Consider the following 16,606-nt stretch of genomic DNA (forward strand, 5'->3'; position numbering starts at 1 on the left):
CATCAACATCCGACAAATCTTTATGAGAAAACGCAACCTTATAAGTCGTGCAAGATTATTTTAATTCATCATTATCCCATGATTTCATAATTCTTGAGTCAAATAAAAATCCAAAAATACTATCAAATAATTCTAACTGTTCTAATTTATTTTTTAACGAAGTTACTGTCATATCCACAACCACTAAAAAATAATTGACTCTAATAGATTCTTGTGGCGATTGTATTTCCTCATCATTATCATTATCATTCTCATCATCATCATCATATTGTCTTTTACAAAGCTACCATGCTTTGTAGCAAGTGTCGGCTCTATACCCATATCAAATGCAAAGCTTTTGGCAATATCCATGCATTATGCCTATAGTCAAAGCCTTCATTTGTATATTTTTCAAAGTATAACATCATACCTTCCACTTCTTTCATTGTAACTTCAATGCACGTTGATTTAGATTGCAGCTTCTTACTCACAACGTTAATAGCAAATAAAATCTCATACCAAATCACCATAATAAGTAAAACTTGAAAGGTCTCAAGAGAATTAGCCAAACTTTCAGCTTCACTTTTTGCTTTAACATCATCACCACCATAATTATACAATTCTAACAAAGCTAATCTTATTTGAGGTGTTTGAAACCTAATAGCTTTAACACTTTTTACTCAACTCTCCCACCTGGTATTGCGCATAGATTTTACTGTTAAGTCTGGAACATTTTTTTTGGTCAAGTATTCCAGTGGCATAAATTTTACTGTTAAGTCTGGAACATTATCAACTAAATCTTTCATCTTTTTATATAACTTTCAAATAATGTGTCTATGTGTTGCACAATTCCAAAAGAAGAAACAATTTTAACACAAGAGTGGACCATATCCGAAAGAGTAAAATTAAGACTATGACAAGCACACGACATATATAAAGCCCTAGGATTTATTTCAAGTTATCTCTTTTAAACCCCTTGGTGTTTTACTTTCATATTAGAACCATTGTCATAATCTTGACCCCTCACATCATCAACATCTAAATCAAGAGACTTGCATACATTCAACAATTAATTAAAAAGCCTCGATCTATATGTATCATCAACTTTTAAGAACTCCAACATATGGGATACAATCAAGGATTAGAGAAAAATATTTTGCCTCCTTAATGATTCTTGTTATTGAAGTTCCAAAAATATGAGCTAAAAGATAAATAAACTCATTTTGAATTTGGGGACCAAGGTAGTGATGATGATTTTCTTTGCTTTGGATACGTCTAACGTGATCTTGCATTATCAAATCAAATTTAGCTATCATTTTAATCAACGCCAAAAAATTACCATTATTATCCTCATACAATTTTCTACTAGATCCAAGGAAAACTAAATTATGTATAGCGAGACACTTAACAACATATATTATTGTTGTTGTTGTTATTATTATTATTATCAAAACTTGTCTCCAATGTTCTTTTTCCTTTGCAATTCCTTCTTGCAAATTTTTATCAATGCTTTTGTTCTTTCTTAACCTCGCTCTCGTTTCATTCCAAGTATTCATATCAGTGTTTTCCCCAACATTATTATCATGTTCCTTGAGTTTCTCACTTAATTGCTTTCAATCGTTCACTCCATCATTTGTTAAAAGACTAATGTAGTTTCTATTTTGAGAAGTGAACAATTTACAACAAAGCAATATACTTTACCCACATATTTAGAGTAAACCATCTATTTCTTTCAAAAGTTTCTCCATTACTTAATCGCGGAAAAATAACTAAAGAATGTATTCAATTAATTTGGATAACATGCATTTTCTCTATTTGATAGTTCAAGAATAACATGAATTTTTGCCATCGGAAAAATTTATATAGGATAATCATTACAAATGGAATACCAAATACGCTATTAGTTTCTTTTTTCTTCTGAAAGACAAACACGCTATGGGAAAATTATAATAACCTCCTCTTATCTAATTGTAACAAACCTCCCATCTATTTTTCCAATCGTCACCAACCTCCCATGCCGATACAATTTGTTTGTTTGCCGTTAGAGAGAAAACATATTCTTTCTAAGTATGTTTTTCATCCTCCTTTTTCAACACACCACTCAAACATAAATCTCTTCATTCTTTTCATACTATACATTTTCTTGGACATTCACCGCGTTCATCATCTGTATTGTGGTCTTATCTTCCTTACTTCTCATTGTTATTGTCAAAGTTCATGTTTTTCTCCTGACATTCGATCTTTGTTCTCGTCAGGTTTTTCCACCTATGTTCTCCTTGTTCATGTCGTCATTCTTTTCGTTTGTGTCTAATTTGTTCTTTTTGATCACGTCGTCGTTGTTCTTTTTGAAGTATTTTCTCACAATTTATTTTGAGTCGAGTAGTGTTGTAATAGAAAGTTGACGCAACAATAGTATTATACTTTTGCAAGATTAATAGGTTGCAAGCCAAGTGATATTTGGTTTTGTTAGATGTCGTTTTGATGTTGTATAGTCTTTTACTTGGTGCATGTCTTGAGAAACATTTTGGTTGTGGTTTGTTGCTTCAGTATTCATATGGATAGCACTTGTGTACCATAATGTTTCTTTTGCTGCTGCATTGGCTTGCAAAAGAGGAGAATCTTATCATTTGGTGGCTTGATGATAGCAATTTACTACTATATCTAAGGTATATTGCAATTAAGTTGACTCAATTGTCGAACAACGAATCCAAATTCAAAATGCAAGTGAAATAATCTACCAATTTTGAGTGCAGTAACTTAAGTCATTTTTGTGATTCAACAGAGAAAGCAAACAATGTTAATGAACAAAGAAGGTGTTAATTTGTCTATTTAATGAAAACTTAGGCGAGAAAAATGTATATTTTTAAACAAGAGGGAAGTTCTATCATTAAAGAGACCTTAGAGGAGGTCATTGTAGTTTCCTCACACGCTATTAATTGGATTTTTTTGGTTTTATATTATTGTATTATTTTAAAACACTTGTGTATTTTTTTTCTATTCATTGCACGTCTTATGCGGTGAAAAGGTTATTATTTCGCAAAAAGGGTATATATATTCACAGTAGCAGAGACGTCTCTCCAGCACAAAATGTATAAAACAGGACGCTAAAAAATACGGGGTTCCTATCAAACAATTACACAAACAGGCAATCAGCCGATATCCAAACAAGTTAACAAGTACCCACTGCCACAATCAAAATCAAAAACGGCATTATTAACCTTCAACGAATATGTTATTATTATGTGACGTTGACTTCTTGAAATAAAAGATATGTTAAGTTGACTCATTTCTTTTAAAAAGATACTACAAATAACAATTTTACATATATACAGACTTATCAATTATGTCATGGTTGACAAAATTTATTAAGAAATATACAATAAAATACAGCAAAGCAAAATTTCCCACCCATCAATAACTAAATTAGAAAATTTTAAATAAAATACGTGTGTAATAAGTAAATCTAGATTTGGTGAAAAATTCTACTTAGTATTTACGACAAATTAATATATCACATTAATAAATTATTTTTCTAAGCTTTCATTGGGACCCACTGTAGCGATGCGTTACTTCATCAACCACTGTGCAAAATACAACGCCTGCATTACCTCCTTACCTCTTCGATAATTCCCTTTAAACTTACCTAAATTGCTTTTACACCATTTCAAATATTTTCTTTCTTTTTTGTTCTACCAAAAAATTAATATTCATTGAGAGTAATATATTTTCTTTCTTAAACCAAAAAATAGAAAGAATGAAATTTTATTCCAAACTCACGCCAATCACTCCTTGCCCACTATTAATGTCTTTTAGTTTCTCAACTGATAGTAGTGATTCATCACTCATAATATTATTATTTTTTTAGCAAATAATTCATAATCTTTTTTTAGATGACACTCATAATATTTATGCTTTACCAAATATATATTTTATGATATTGTCAAAAAAGTATTTTAGGATAGAAAATATTTATTTTTATCATAATTATAATATAGATATTATAATTAAAAAGTATTTTTTTAAAAAAATATTTAAAAAGGACTAACAGCTGTATATTATATTTTCTTAAAGAAAGAACAACTGTATATTACACAATATTCTTTTTTATATATATACTAATCAAATAAGACTATATATCTTGTCAATTTTTTTTATATATTTACTTTATTACATTAATTTTTAAAAATATACGTATAAACATTCACATTGAAGGTGGACGCAAATTGAATTATATACATAATCATGTATTCACCAACAAAAAAAATATACATAATCATGTTGATAATATATATTTTCTTTGGTCAACTAGTCTATGCTTTTTGACGATTTTAATTAAACAATTTAGTGGTCAAACTTACACATTATAAATGATCAAGACTGTCGATAATTATTTTTAATGTATAAAATATAATTTTAAAAGAAAATCATTTTAATTTTAATACATTGTCATCGTAAAATGCCGTAGACACTAACAAACAATTTATTATACATATAATTCAAAAGAAATTATATTTAAAAATCAACCATGCCAAGTGTCTGATTGGATATGCGTTAGCGTTTATCAAACGTGAGTTTGCATGATAATTGAGATAAAGTGATTGCGATTTCAAAAAGTTTGGAAAGTAAGCTTTTGCGATAACGTGGCTTGTTGTAGTGAAACGTGAGTTGCCAACGCACGCTAAGAAAACCACGACAATATAGAAGCTTGACATTGAAGTTTCTGATTTCGCGGTAAATCAATGCCAAAATTCATTTTCAAAAGAGTTTCTAATTATACAATGAATCTACACGCATTTTCATTTCCAAAACGAGTTTCTAATTTCGTGGAGAATCACACACTTTTTCATTACCAAAAACGATTTTCTAATTCACGATGAATCTGACGTAAATTTTTATTTCTAAAAGCACTTCTAATTTTACAATGAATCTATGCAGGTTTTCATTTCCAAAACCGTTTCTAATTTTGTGGAGAATCACGCGCTTTCTCATTACCAAAAGCGATCTTCTAATTCACAATGAACCTGACGTAAATTTTTATTTCTAAAAACACTTCTAATATTACAATGAATCTACGCGGGTTTTCATTTCCTAACGGTTTCCAATTTCGTAGAGATTCACGCACTTTTTCATTACCACAACGATCTTCTAATTCACGATGAATTTGACATAAATTTTTATTTCCAAAAACACTTTTAATTTTACAATGAATCTACGCGGCTTTTCATTTCCTAACGGTTTCCAATTTCCCATAGAATCACGCGCCTTTTCATTTCACTTCTAATTTTTTTTTTTTTACAAATACAATCATGTTGTCTTGGTTTTCAAAATCTTCTAATTTACGATGAATCAACATAAATCTTTATATCCAAAAACACTTCTAATTTCGCGGTGAATCGACGAAGAAATTGATTTCTAGAATAAGTCTCAAAACATAATAAAAATTAAAACTTTTCAAATCAAATCCTAAAAAGAAAAAATACCATATAATAAAATATAAAAGTTCTTAATTTAATAAAGTAATTAAAATATCGCGTGTGCCACACACTCATCAAACCGCGTGGAAAATCACATCACCGCTCATTTCTCATGCGTGTGTCTATATAAATACACACTCTTCCCTCTCCCACTCACACACACTCTCTCTCTAACTTTTTTTCTCTCTCCCATGTTTCGCATTTCGGTAATCATGGGTCCCTCCACATAATCCCTTTTTCTTTTCCTCTATTAAAATCCTAACAAACCTAACCAAAATCCCTTCACACTCTCTTCATTTTCTCTCCCTTTTCTTTCCTCTCAATTTCCTTCCTCTGTTTTTTTTTTTCTCTCTCTGTTTTCATTTTCAATGGCTGAAAATTTGGATGACGGTGAGTTCTGGCTTCCGCCGCAGTTTCTCTCCGACGACGACGGTGATGACACCATCACCACAAAAGCGAAACCTTCTTCATTTTCGCTTTTCAACAATGGTGAAGATCCTCTGCTTTTTCCTTATGGATTCGCTTGCTCTGATCTCAGTTCACCGATCGATTCTCTTGCTGCTTCAAGCGAAACCGAAAGTGACGATGATGAACAACTCTTCGCTGAGTTAACTCGTTGCTTGTCTCGTTCCTCTCTCCATGTTGATTCCAAAGCCTCTGAGAATCATAACAATAACAATAACTTGGTATGCATTAATTTTCTTGTCAATGGAATAAACCTTTTTTTTTTTTTTTTCTTTCTTTTCAAGTGGCTTTTCCTTTTGGGGTTTAATCTTTTTTTTTTCCTTTTAGGGTTTTTGCGTTTTGACATTTTCATTGTCGTTTTGCAGGGAGGTTCACCACAATCAACCCTATGTGCTTTTGACTCCAAATGTCGTAAGGGTTCAAGCCAAGGTAGCTCTAATGGTGTTTGTGATGCTGCTTCTTCGAATGCTACTCTGAATCTGTTGCATGCTGCTGCTGGTGAAGTTGAAACATTGAGATTGAATCAACAAACTGTTCCTCAAAGAAATTCTTCCCCTGTTACTTTACCCAAAAACAACGCTGTTTCACCAAATGATTTGAGCTTTTTTGCTCCACAATCAATTTCTCATTATCAATTGCAAATCGCTAATGTAAGCTTAATTTTTCATAAATTTTATATTTTTAATAATGGGTTTTGTTTTTTAATTAATTAAATTTAGATGGTGAATTCAGTTGCAGAGGATGAGGCAGCAACAGATTGCTGAAAGGCTGAACACAATAAGGGAGGGTATGCAGAGGCAAAATGGGGGTGTATTTCAGCAAAGACAAACAAATGGAAGAAGAAACAACAACGTTGCTGGTTTAGGTCTGTCATCATCTGCATGGCCAACACTACAACATGCTCAACAACAACAACCACCAATTCACACTTCTCCACCATGTTTTCCTATGGGAGCTGTTTTCCATGGAAATGGTTATGGTAGCAGTACTGGCACTGGTGTGTTCTTACCTCGTCCTGTTGAATCAAGAAATTCACCAAAAAAACCAGGTGATTACTTTTTCATGATGATGTTAATTTTGTCTTGTTTAGTTGAAAACTTGTCTTGTACGTTTTTTTGCGTTTTTGGTTCATATGTTTAATGCATTTAAGAGGGTGGTTGAATATCATTACTATAGAGAATTTAAAATGTTACACAATGGTTGAGTCTTAGTTAATGTGTGCTACTACTATTGTATGCTTTATTACCCGTTTTTTCGTTTATGATTTAGGTCTTGTTTAATGTACGTTTTGTTACTTGTTTTAATTATTTTGGGTTAGAGGACCGGTTGTGATATTTAATAATTTTAATTAAGTACTATAAGCTTGATTTATTAATTGTTTATGTTAAAACTTTACCAATTTTTTTTGTGATTGTAGCTTGTACTACTGCATATGTTCCAGCTAGAGTGGCGCATGCCCTTAACCTAAAGCTTGAAGATTATATAGTGGGGTGCCAGCCGCATCGTTTTAATTCCACCTCTAATGTTGAAAATGGTACTAATCAATTATTAATTCTTATACTTATATTTAATTAAGTAATTAAGTTGATTAAGAGTGTACTTGTCAGTGTCACTCCCTTATAAACTGGATTTTGGTTTTTTTTTTTTTTTTTTTTTTTATAATTTACTATAGGAGTGTTTATTTATTTAATCAAAAGGGGGGTGCATTGAGTATTATTTAATCTTTGACTTTTGTGGATATGCAGTAGCTGCTGTTGCTCCTCCAAGGCATAGGGGTAATAATGTCAATTCACAAAAGAAGCGCAGCAATAATACTACCAGCAGGCCTCAGCCAGCAGCAGTGAGCAATGAAATCAAGCTTCCACAGGAGTGGACGTACTGATAATGATGAAAATGATATGAAAATGGTCCTGTGATTTGCTTGGTAGCATTTTAAGGGATTTTGATGTAACAAAAAGATAATAGTTTTATAGAAGAAAATAGGTCTTTTTTGGTTGTTAAAGTGAAAGGTTAAGTGAAGGATTTTTGGATGAAGATGTAGGAAAATAATACAAAGAGGCTAAAATAATGTTAGGAGCCTCTTGGATTAAAAAAAAAAAACAGTGATTTCAGTTTCTCAGCCTGAAATTGCAGTGATATCAGTTACTTTTTGTTCTTTTTGATGGGGGTCATTAGAAAGTCTCTCAAGGAAAGACAAAAATGGTGGTGGATGGGTCAATTTTGTTTATTTTTTTGTTTGGTTTTATTAGGGTAATAATAATAGTAATAATTGGTTTGTGGAAGACAAAGAAAAAATTAAGAAGGGGCTTTGACCAGATTTGCAGTGGTTTTACAGCTCCTTCTTTGATGCCAACCTGTCCACCTTAGTTACTTACTATGAATAATAATACAAGGAATTTTCATTATCACATTATTGTCTTTACTTTTATGTCCCATGCCTCTTTTTAATTTGTTTTATCTTTAATCAGAGATTTTGGGTTAATTATGAGAATGCATTTTTTTAAGGGAGAGTTTTGTAAGGGCTTTATGAGATTTTGGTGTTTTACGACGAACTTATAATTTGGGTCCTAATTAATAAATACATATAAAAATCAAATTTATTACAAAGAGTTAAAGATATTTTTTTAGGACCTAATAAACCCCTAAAAAGAAATTTGGGCCCAAATTTCGTACTTATTTTTTGAGCATAGGGCAGTTGTCTTCTTCGTCCTACCTTAGATACGGCCCTGAATTTTGTCTTCACTTTAAGTTACTTCGGTGATATTGATTTAGAACTTGGAAGTATGTTCTTCCACGAATTCATAGGTTTGAGTTTTTTTTTAGTGTCAATTGAATTGAGTAAATTTAACTTCTTTTAAAAACTGCAAAATTAAGACCAATTAATTAAATAAAATTTCAATTCAACAAATGTCTAATGTTAATGTAAACAAATAATCATGCTCCGTAACAAGGGTCTTTTAATAGTGAGCTGTGCTAAGGACTAGTTGCTTTTTCCAGTACAATTAAAGGCAGCTTTTGCTCTGTCCAAGGAGTGATTGCAGACACTTTGGATATTGATGTGTACTATTAAATTAACCTTTGAAGTTTGAACCATTGGGTATTGGGGTTCTCTCTCATCAATGGATAATTTCTAAAAAACAGAGGGCAAAATTGAAACTAAAAAATTAAAGCAAATGAGAATATCATTGATGGGTCATATGGTTTGATTGAGTGAGAGTGTACGTATGAATGAAGGAAGATTAAACTGACCATTGCTTGGGAGGGAAGCTTCTGTGCCCCTGAATTTGGAATTGAAATGAATTTTGGGGTACAATTTGAGTTTAGTTTGACACGTGTAAGATTTTGCTTTTCAAGTGCTTACAAATCGTTTTCATGTGGTGCTTTCTTTCATTAATGGCCAAAAAGTTCCTTATATAGCCTATCTTGGAACTCACAAATGTGGTGGGGGGCTCATGGCTCATGGCTCATGCTTACTTAGTTTTCAAGGATTTCCAAGAAAACGTAGCTATTAGTAATGCATTGGAATCCCTATTGAATTTTACTACTCTTTATAGATTTTTTTTGAAAAAGAAGAAGTAATGATTTATCAATTCATTTTTAATGTATAATGTTTCTCACAACTTTGATTATTCTTGCTAAAAAAAAACTTTTACTGTTTATAACTTTAATTTTCTATAGTAAAAAATTATAAAATTCGACCAATTAATATATTTAAAAATGTCTTTTTCCTCAAATTAAATTGGGTCGAGATAGATGATCAGATGTGTAATTTGAGCCCGATCTCTGTCTTAATTATTTCTTGTTTTGTCCCTTATTATTGTGTATGCTTATTTTTTTGATCGGATCATACTCGACACATTTTATTCGGTCCATGTTTTGTACACTCCCTAAATAGAGTTGTCAAATGGGTTGACTTGATCCAGCCCGGGAGGCTTGACTCCATAAATAGGCCACATATTATTGAGCCTGTAACAATCTAGGCCATGGGCTAGAGTGGCCCGACCCATTATATATATATTATTCAATCTTTTTTATGTCACAATAGTCTATTTGCTGATATATGAAGTTTGTAAATAATTTTTACATTAACATTAAATGGTTATTAGACTTTAGATTTATATTTTCAATTGATTCATTACCAATATATAGACTTTAAGATTTTAAAATGTTTAGCTAAATTTATTCATTTTTTTTGAAGGAAATTTTTTTCATTTTTTTTATATTAATTTTTATATGGGCCAAATGATTAGGCTAAAAATATTCGAAAAATGCTCTTCTCTCAACAAGTTTTGTTCACTCCCAATCAAACTTTCGAAAATGACCCTGGTGTGAGTTAACTCAAGCATGTGTTAACCTGGCGTGAGTTAAGTCACGCTATGTGAGTTAAGTCACGCAAAATTATAAATTTTTTTAGTTTTAAGGTTTGTTTAAATTTTGATTTTTTTGGCAAGAAATAATACAACGTTACATGTAAATGACTTATATTGCTTAATTGTTTAGATGTTTGCATGTTTATGTTGTAGTTATGAGATTTAGGATTTATGTATAATTTGCACTCCAAGTGTTTGATGAAATGTTTGAGTTTTTCATTGATTGTTTAATTTTTTATGATGTAGATTTGAAACAATGACCGATTTGTTCAGTTTTTGCATACGTTTCAACCGTGGAAATCCTCAGTTGTTTAAGGTTTGGTACATTAATGTCATGTTAAAAGCTCTCAAAGATCAGCTGAATGAAATCAACCAAGGTCTCAACCCAGGAGACACATGGAACGTGGAATACGTTTGGTATGAACGTCCCACGTTTGATGAGGGGAGAATAACATTCAGTTGGCCGGAGTTAACGAACGACGACGATGTGAGGAGCATGTTCTCGAATTTTTATCAGCACATCATGTTCCCGTGGATCGATATGCTTGTCACGTTGTTGAGATCGCCTGAAGATATTCTCAAGAGTTTAATTCCGCTAGAACCAGAAGAGAATGATTAGTTTTTTCATTACTATGTAGTGTCTATATTTAGTTGCAATTTAAGTTTTAATTTTTGTTAGTTTGCTGACTATGTTGGGATTGAAGTGTCTTATACTTAGGGTAGAGATTTGCAGATTTTTTGAAAAGTCAAAGAATGAAGAGAACACAACATGTATTTTACCAAATCAACTATATATGTTTTCACATCGAATTCCTTTATATAGGATGAGTGGGGCGTAAGAGAATGCACCTCATTCTTTTACGTCCATACCCATCCTATATGAAGGGATTCGATGTGAGAACTTTTATAGTTGATTTGCTAGAACACATGTGTTGTGTTCTCTTCATTCTTTTGACTTTTCAAAGAAAGTTGCAAATCTCTACATGAAGTATATGACACTTCAATCCCAACATTTCCCGCTAACTTCCAAAAATTAAACTTAAATCCAACATCATATGATACCAGATATATTTAGGGAGAATGTAATGTAATATAATGTAGATGAAATTAAAACTAAATAAAATTGTGTTTTTTTATTGATTTTGTGTACTTGTGCCAGTTTATTCGAATTTATTTGATACCTAATTTTATTCGAATTCACGCTAGGTTTAATTAGTCTTCGAAGACATTATATTATTTAGATGCCAAAATCATAAAATAAATGCAAATATAAAAATACAAAAAATAAAAGAACAAACTTGATACACATAAAATCTAATTTTATTATTATATCGATACATTTACAATTAGGTATGTTTCTTGTCTAGGAAAGGGGGATTGGGGTAAAACTACATCTGCTTTAGAAGAAGATGGATGAGATGGGGTAAAGCAAAATCTGTGGGAAGGGGGAAGGGGAGTGTGTTAAAACTAAACCTATTGGGGTAAATCTAAACCTATAGTAATGCAAGGTGATGGGGAAAAAGAGAAGGGGAAGGATAAATTGATGGTGGGGGAGAAGGGGACTAAGATAAGGTATGTTTCTTGTCAAAGGCGAAAGAGTCATTGAATGTCAACCTTGCACCCAAAAAAATCACACTTCTTTGCAGTGCGTTGCCATCTCCATTGACCGTTCATACAATCCCTGAAAATTTCAAAGAGACATCTTTCTATGAAATGCCAATGATGGAAAAACAATGTTGTTGTAGAAGGAAGAGGAGAAGAGAGTGAGGAGGAGAGAATGTGAGATGATGGTGTGAGAAATGGTGAAGGTTGGAATGATATTTATAGTGTGAATGAATGCCTAGGTTGTATCTAACCATTATGATGAGTCAAATACGTGTAAAAAACAAGTTTTACCATCTGACCATTGTCCAAAAAAACGTGTTTTACGTGGTGCAGAAAGGTGCGTGAGTTAACTCACGCTGAAAGTATCCTCCGCGAGTTAAGTCGCGCATGGGTACTTCCGTCCATTCAATTGAGAGGGGGTGTTTTTTGTTGGGAGAAGAACATTTTTTAAAAAATCCGATTGTAATGCGGATAACTTTTGTGAGGTCCAACCGGCTAAAAATATATAAGCTAATGGGTCAGTCCATCAAACTGTATTTTTTTACAACTTTACTCCTAGACACATCATTCATTGACTTGCCAGTTTATCATTTGATATATCATATCATAAAAAATAACACAAAATTCAATAAATTCTTTTAGAAATTTTAATATTGGAGATTGTATCTTTTGTTATACAATAAGTGAATTATGAAGCAACAAACAATAACTATGTGATCACTCTCTGTTTTTTTTAGTCAGGTAACATAATGGTTAGAATTCACCTTATAAGGTGAATAAGAAGGGTGTCCGAGATTCGAAACTCGACCCCTACATATAATAATACATTATTCTACCAATTGAGTTATGCTCACGGGACATGTGAGTACTCTCTTACTAAGTTTGATTTGCAACCTATCCATAATTAGGAATAAATCAAATTGAAGTAGAGAAGGTCAAGACTCTTTCGAAAGAAAACATGACCATTTTTTAAAGATTTGAAGTATATCAACTACTATTTTTTTTCTTCTCAAAATAACAAACCCAACAAAATGAAAATAATCAAACAACTCAGCTCAAGTGATTAATGAAATCCATCAAATGACGAATCGTTTAAGAGAATCTGAGTTCAATTTCTAAATTAAGAATTTCTTGAATATACTATACTTATTTTACAGTCAAACTCCTGATTAACAAGTGCATTTCTCCTGAGCACCGGAGTGTTAAAGATAGAAATGAAGATTAGATAAAGGGGACTCGTTACCAGCCATTTGTAATGGGGTGTTGTGTTTCCATTACTGAAAAATGCATGGCCAACCCAACTCTACACATTGGTAAGATAAGGAAGGAGGTGATGTGGTCAATGGTCATCGTTGATGGTGACATTATTTGTGCAAACATACAGCAACAAACTACAAACCCTACACAGCACATCACATTGTGTGCTTTACTACTTGCTACCTTTATTTGTGCCCTTCCGTTTTCTTTTTCTCTTTCTTTATCTTCCTTTTTTCCTTTTTTGGGTGCATTCTCTACGTTTTTAGACTTCATTGGAATGCCTGTTTTATCGTTTGGATTTGGAAAATCTTTCCTTGAAAAAGGAGTACGTTTATTTGGTTGTTAAAGTTGGTTCCAACATTTAACCGTCGTATTTATATTTCTTTGGCTCATTTTATCTTTGTTTTTAGAAGACAATTCATATTTTTTTATCAGGAAAAAATATATCAATTCATTCAAGGGTAGGATACTAGTTAAGGTATCTAAAAAAAGAAAAATTAAATTTAAAAAATATTTTTTTGACTTTTGAAAAATTAATTGTATAATTTTCAATGCAAAAACTACTATATTTACTTTCTTAACCAATACTCCAGATGTATCAGTTAACATTTCCTTTCATTCAAATTACTATTATAATACATCAAATTAACACAAATTCTATGTCGACAAAATTTTAGAAAAAAATGCAACAAACTCATATGTGTATCAAGAATAACATTAAGGTCTAAACATGTGTGCATATTTTCATTTCGATAAAGAAACTCATTTGCAATAAAACATTTTAAAAAACTGTTTTCTAAATTTACAAAAATAACCTTTTGTTTAAAATTTGGTTGAATAGTAACAAATGTGTATTTTTGTCAAAATCAAAATGTGCACACTTGCTAACTTAGACCTTAATGTTTTTAGTTGGTCTAAGTTTTCATTTAAAGAAAGGTTGGTTTAAGTTAACAACTCCCATAATTATATAAGCTTAAATGCTCTTTTGGTCCCTTAAGTATTTAATTGGTATCACTTTGCTCCCTTAACTAAAAAAAGATTGTTTAAGTACTTTAATTGTTTTTTTAGTCTTGTTTTGATCCCTTCTGTTAGGTTTCCGTTAGGGTTAAAAACACAGTTAACTCATGGACACGTGTCACCTTGTCATTGGCTCGGAGTTTTTTATTTTATTTTATTTTATTTTTTACAAAAAAAAAATATTTTTTTAAAATATATATATATATATATTTAAATTTTTTTTTAACACGTGTTATCTTGTCATTGGTTTTGAGAATTTTTTACAAAATTATATATATTAAAAAATATTTTTTTTAGAAAATAATAATATATATTTTTTTGTAAAAACAAGAATCCTCAGAGCCAATGACAAGGTGACAAGTGTCACACTTAACGTTTTTTATTAAACCTAACGGAAACCTAACAGAAAGGACCAAAACGAGACTAAAAAAAAAAACTTAAAGTACTCAAACAATCTTTTTTTTAGTTAAGGAATCAAAGCGATATCAATTAAATACTTAAGGGACTAAAAGAGCCTTTAAATCAATTATATACTATTATTATAGAAAGGGTTGTATGTGGGCGGAAGTACTTCTTGTTACTTATTCGCCCCTTTGACATCCCTACTAGTCGATTTGTTAAAGTAAAACATATGAGGTATGCCCTCCCGAGGAAAGTGACATCTTAAATTCTAGGTTTTAAATTTATGGTATGGTAGCAAAGATTCTTGTTAGCATCTGTTGATGGAAGCGTGAATTTATCCGAGGTTGAATGAGGCTCAGCATGACTTACCATTAATACGTATGTTGAATTTTTCATTTTGTTTGAATGCGATTTTCATTGATACGTTAGTTGTTGCCTTTATGCCTAGTTTTCGGTCTTTTTTGTTCGTAGTCTTTTTTTTATCACCCAAAAATGTATAATCATTGTGAACGGGACATTATGGCTCTGTTTGGTAAAAATAGCGGATAGCTGATAAGCTAGCTGATAGCTTTTAGCTGATAAGCTAGCTGATAGCTTTTAGCTTATAAGCTAGCTGGTAGCTTTTAGCTGATAAGCTAACTGAAGTGTTTGGTAAAAATAGCGGTTCAACTAGCTGATAAATGTAAAATGACATAAAGGGTATTCTTAATTCATAATAAAAATTATATCATTAATTTAAGTATTTGTAATTTTGTAAATTAATTTTTCTTTAAAAAATACTTTAAATTTATTAATTTAATATATCCTATGTATTATAAATTAAATTAAATTTTATTCACTAAAATTTTATCTTATATTTATTATCATTTAAGTGTTTCTACTTTATAAAGAAAATAACATTTACCTCAAAAACAAAAAAAAAAAGGTAGTACTAATAGAGTAATACTAATAATAGAGAATAAAGAAAATAACACTTACCTCAAAAAAATAAAAATAAAAAGTAACACTAATAGAATAGAATAATAGTATTCTGTTTCGTAAAAAAAAATAAACGAAGGTATATATTTAAAAAAAAAAAAAAAAAAAGGCCAGCTGATATATCTACAAAAATTGGAATAAAGGGATAGTAGTCTTTATTACGTAGCTTATTATAAAAATTATAATGGATAAATACAATTTAAATGAAATAATAAGGGTAAAATTGGAAGAAAAAGTGAGAAGCTATAAGCTATAAGCTCAAACGCTACTTGGAATAGCTTCTGAAAAATAGCTTATAAGCTCATGGTGAAAAAGTGTTACCAAACAGAGCTTTTTTTGTCAAACGAGCTTATAAGCTATAAGCTAAAAGCTAAAAGCTCTTTTTTTGGTTTCCCAAACAGACCCTATGTATTTTCTTTTGGGTAAAAAATAGCGTCTATTTAATGTGTTGCATATCACAATCTAATCATGTATGAAAAGGTTTGGAAATTGAACACGCAATAATCGAAGAAGTTAAATCACATGTCTGTGCTCTGTAATGTGGATTGTGAAGCTGGATTCAATGGATTTGGTTTATATTGTGTTTTTTTTTTTGACTAAATTTTTTGTACTATGTTGAAGCCCTCGTGGTCTATTATCATAAATATAAGGTTTAATTACACTTTTAGTTCTCGTGTTTTGGTCTAATCACGAAACTGATCCTGCCATTTTAAAACAGAACAAAACGGTCATTCAATTATCATTTTTGTTGCATTTTTTGTCATACCTCCTATTTTCAAACTTCAGAAACGCAGAGAAATGACAGTTTTAGACCTACCCCTATGCTCAACTATGAAATCAACAAGGAATAAAACATGTGGGCACAATGAATCTATTCTATTCAGCACCCTAACCAAAAAACCCTAATCTGAAACATATCTTAGAAATTAGGGTGTTTTTTGGTTAGTGTGTTGAATAAAGTGGATTCTTTGTACCCACATGCTTTATTCCTTATTTATTTCATGATTGAGCATAGGGGGTAGGTCTAAAACTGTCATTTCTCTGCGTTTTTGGAGAATA

The 16,606-nt window shown here is 31.1% G+C and overlaps 1 protein-coding gene across 1 annotated transcript; it reads left to right on the forward strand.

Moving 5' to 3' along the window:
• Positions 1–5,618: 5,618 nt before the first annotated feature.
• LOC25479766 (uncharacterized) lies at positions 5,619–8,326 on the forward strand. The gene is made up of 5 exons (XM_013587794.3): positions 5,619–6,139; positions 6,284–6,568; positions 6,651–6,966; positions 7,336–7,452; positions 7,664–8,326. The coding sequence occupies exons 1-5, from the start codon at positions 5,822–5,824 to the stop codon at positions 7,798–7,800; spliced, it is 1,173 nt and encodes a 390-aa protein (XP_013443248.1). The 5' UTR covers positions 5,619–5,821; the 3' UTR covers positions 7,801–8,326.
• Positions 8,327–16,606: the final 8,280 nt, after the last annotated feature.

Source organism: Medicago truncatula, chromosome 7 (assembly GCF_003473485.1).
Source record: "Medicago truncatula cultivar Jemalong A17 chromosome 7, MtrunA17r5.0-ANR, whole genome shotgun sequence".
Classification (NCBI taxonomy): domain Eukaryota; kingdom Viridiplantae; phylum Streptophyta; class Magnoliopsida; order Fabales; family Fabaceae; genus Medicago; species Medicago truncatula.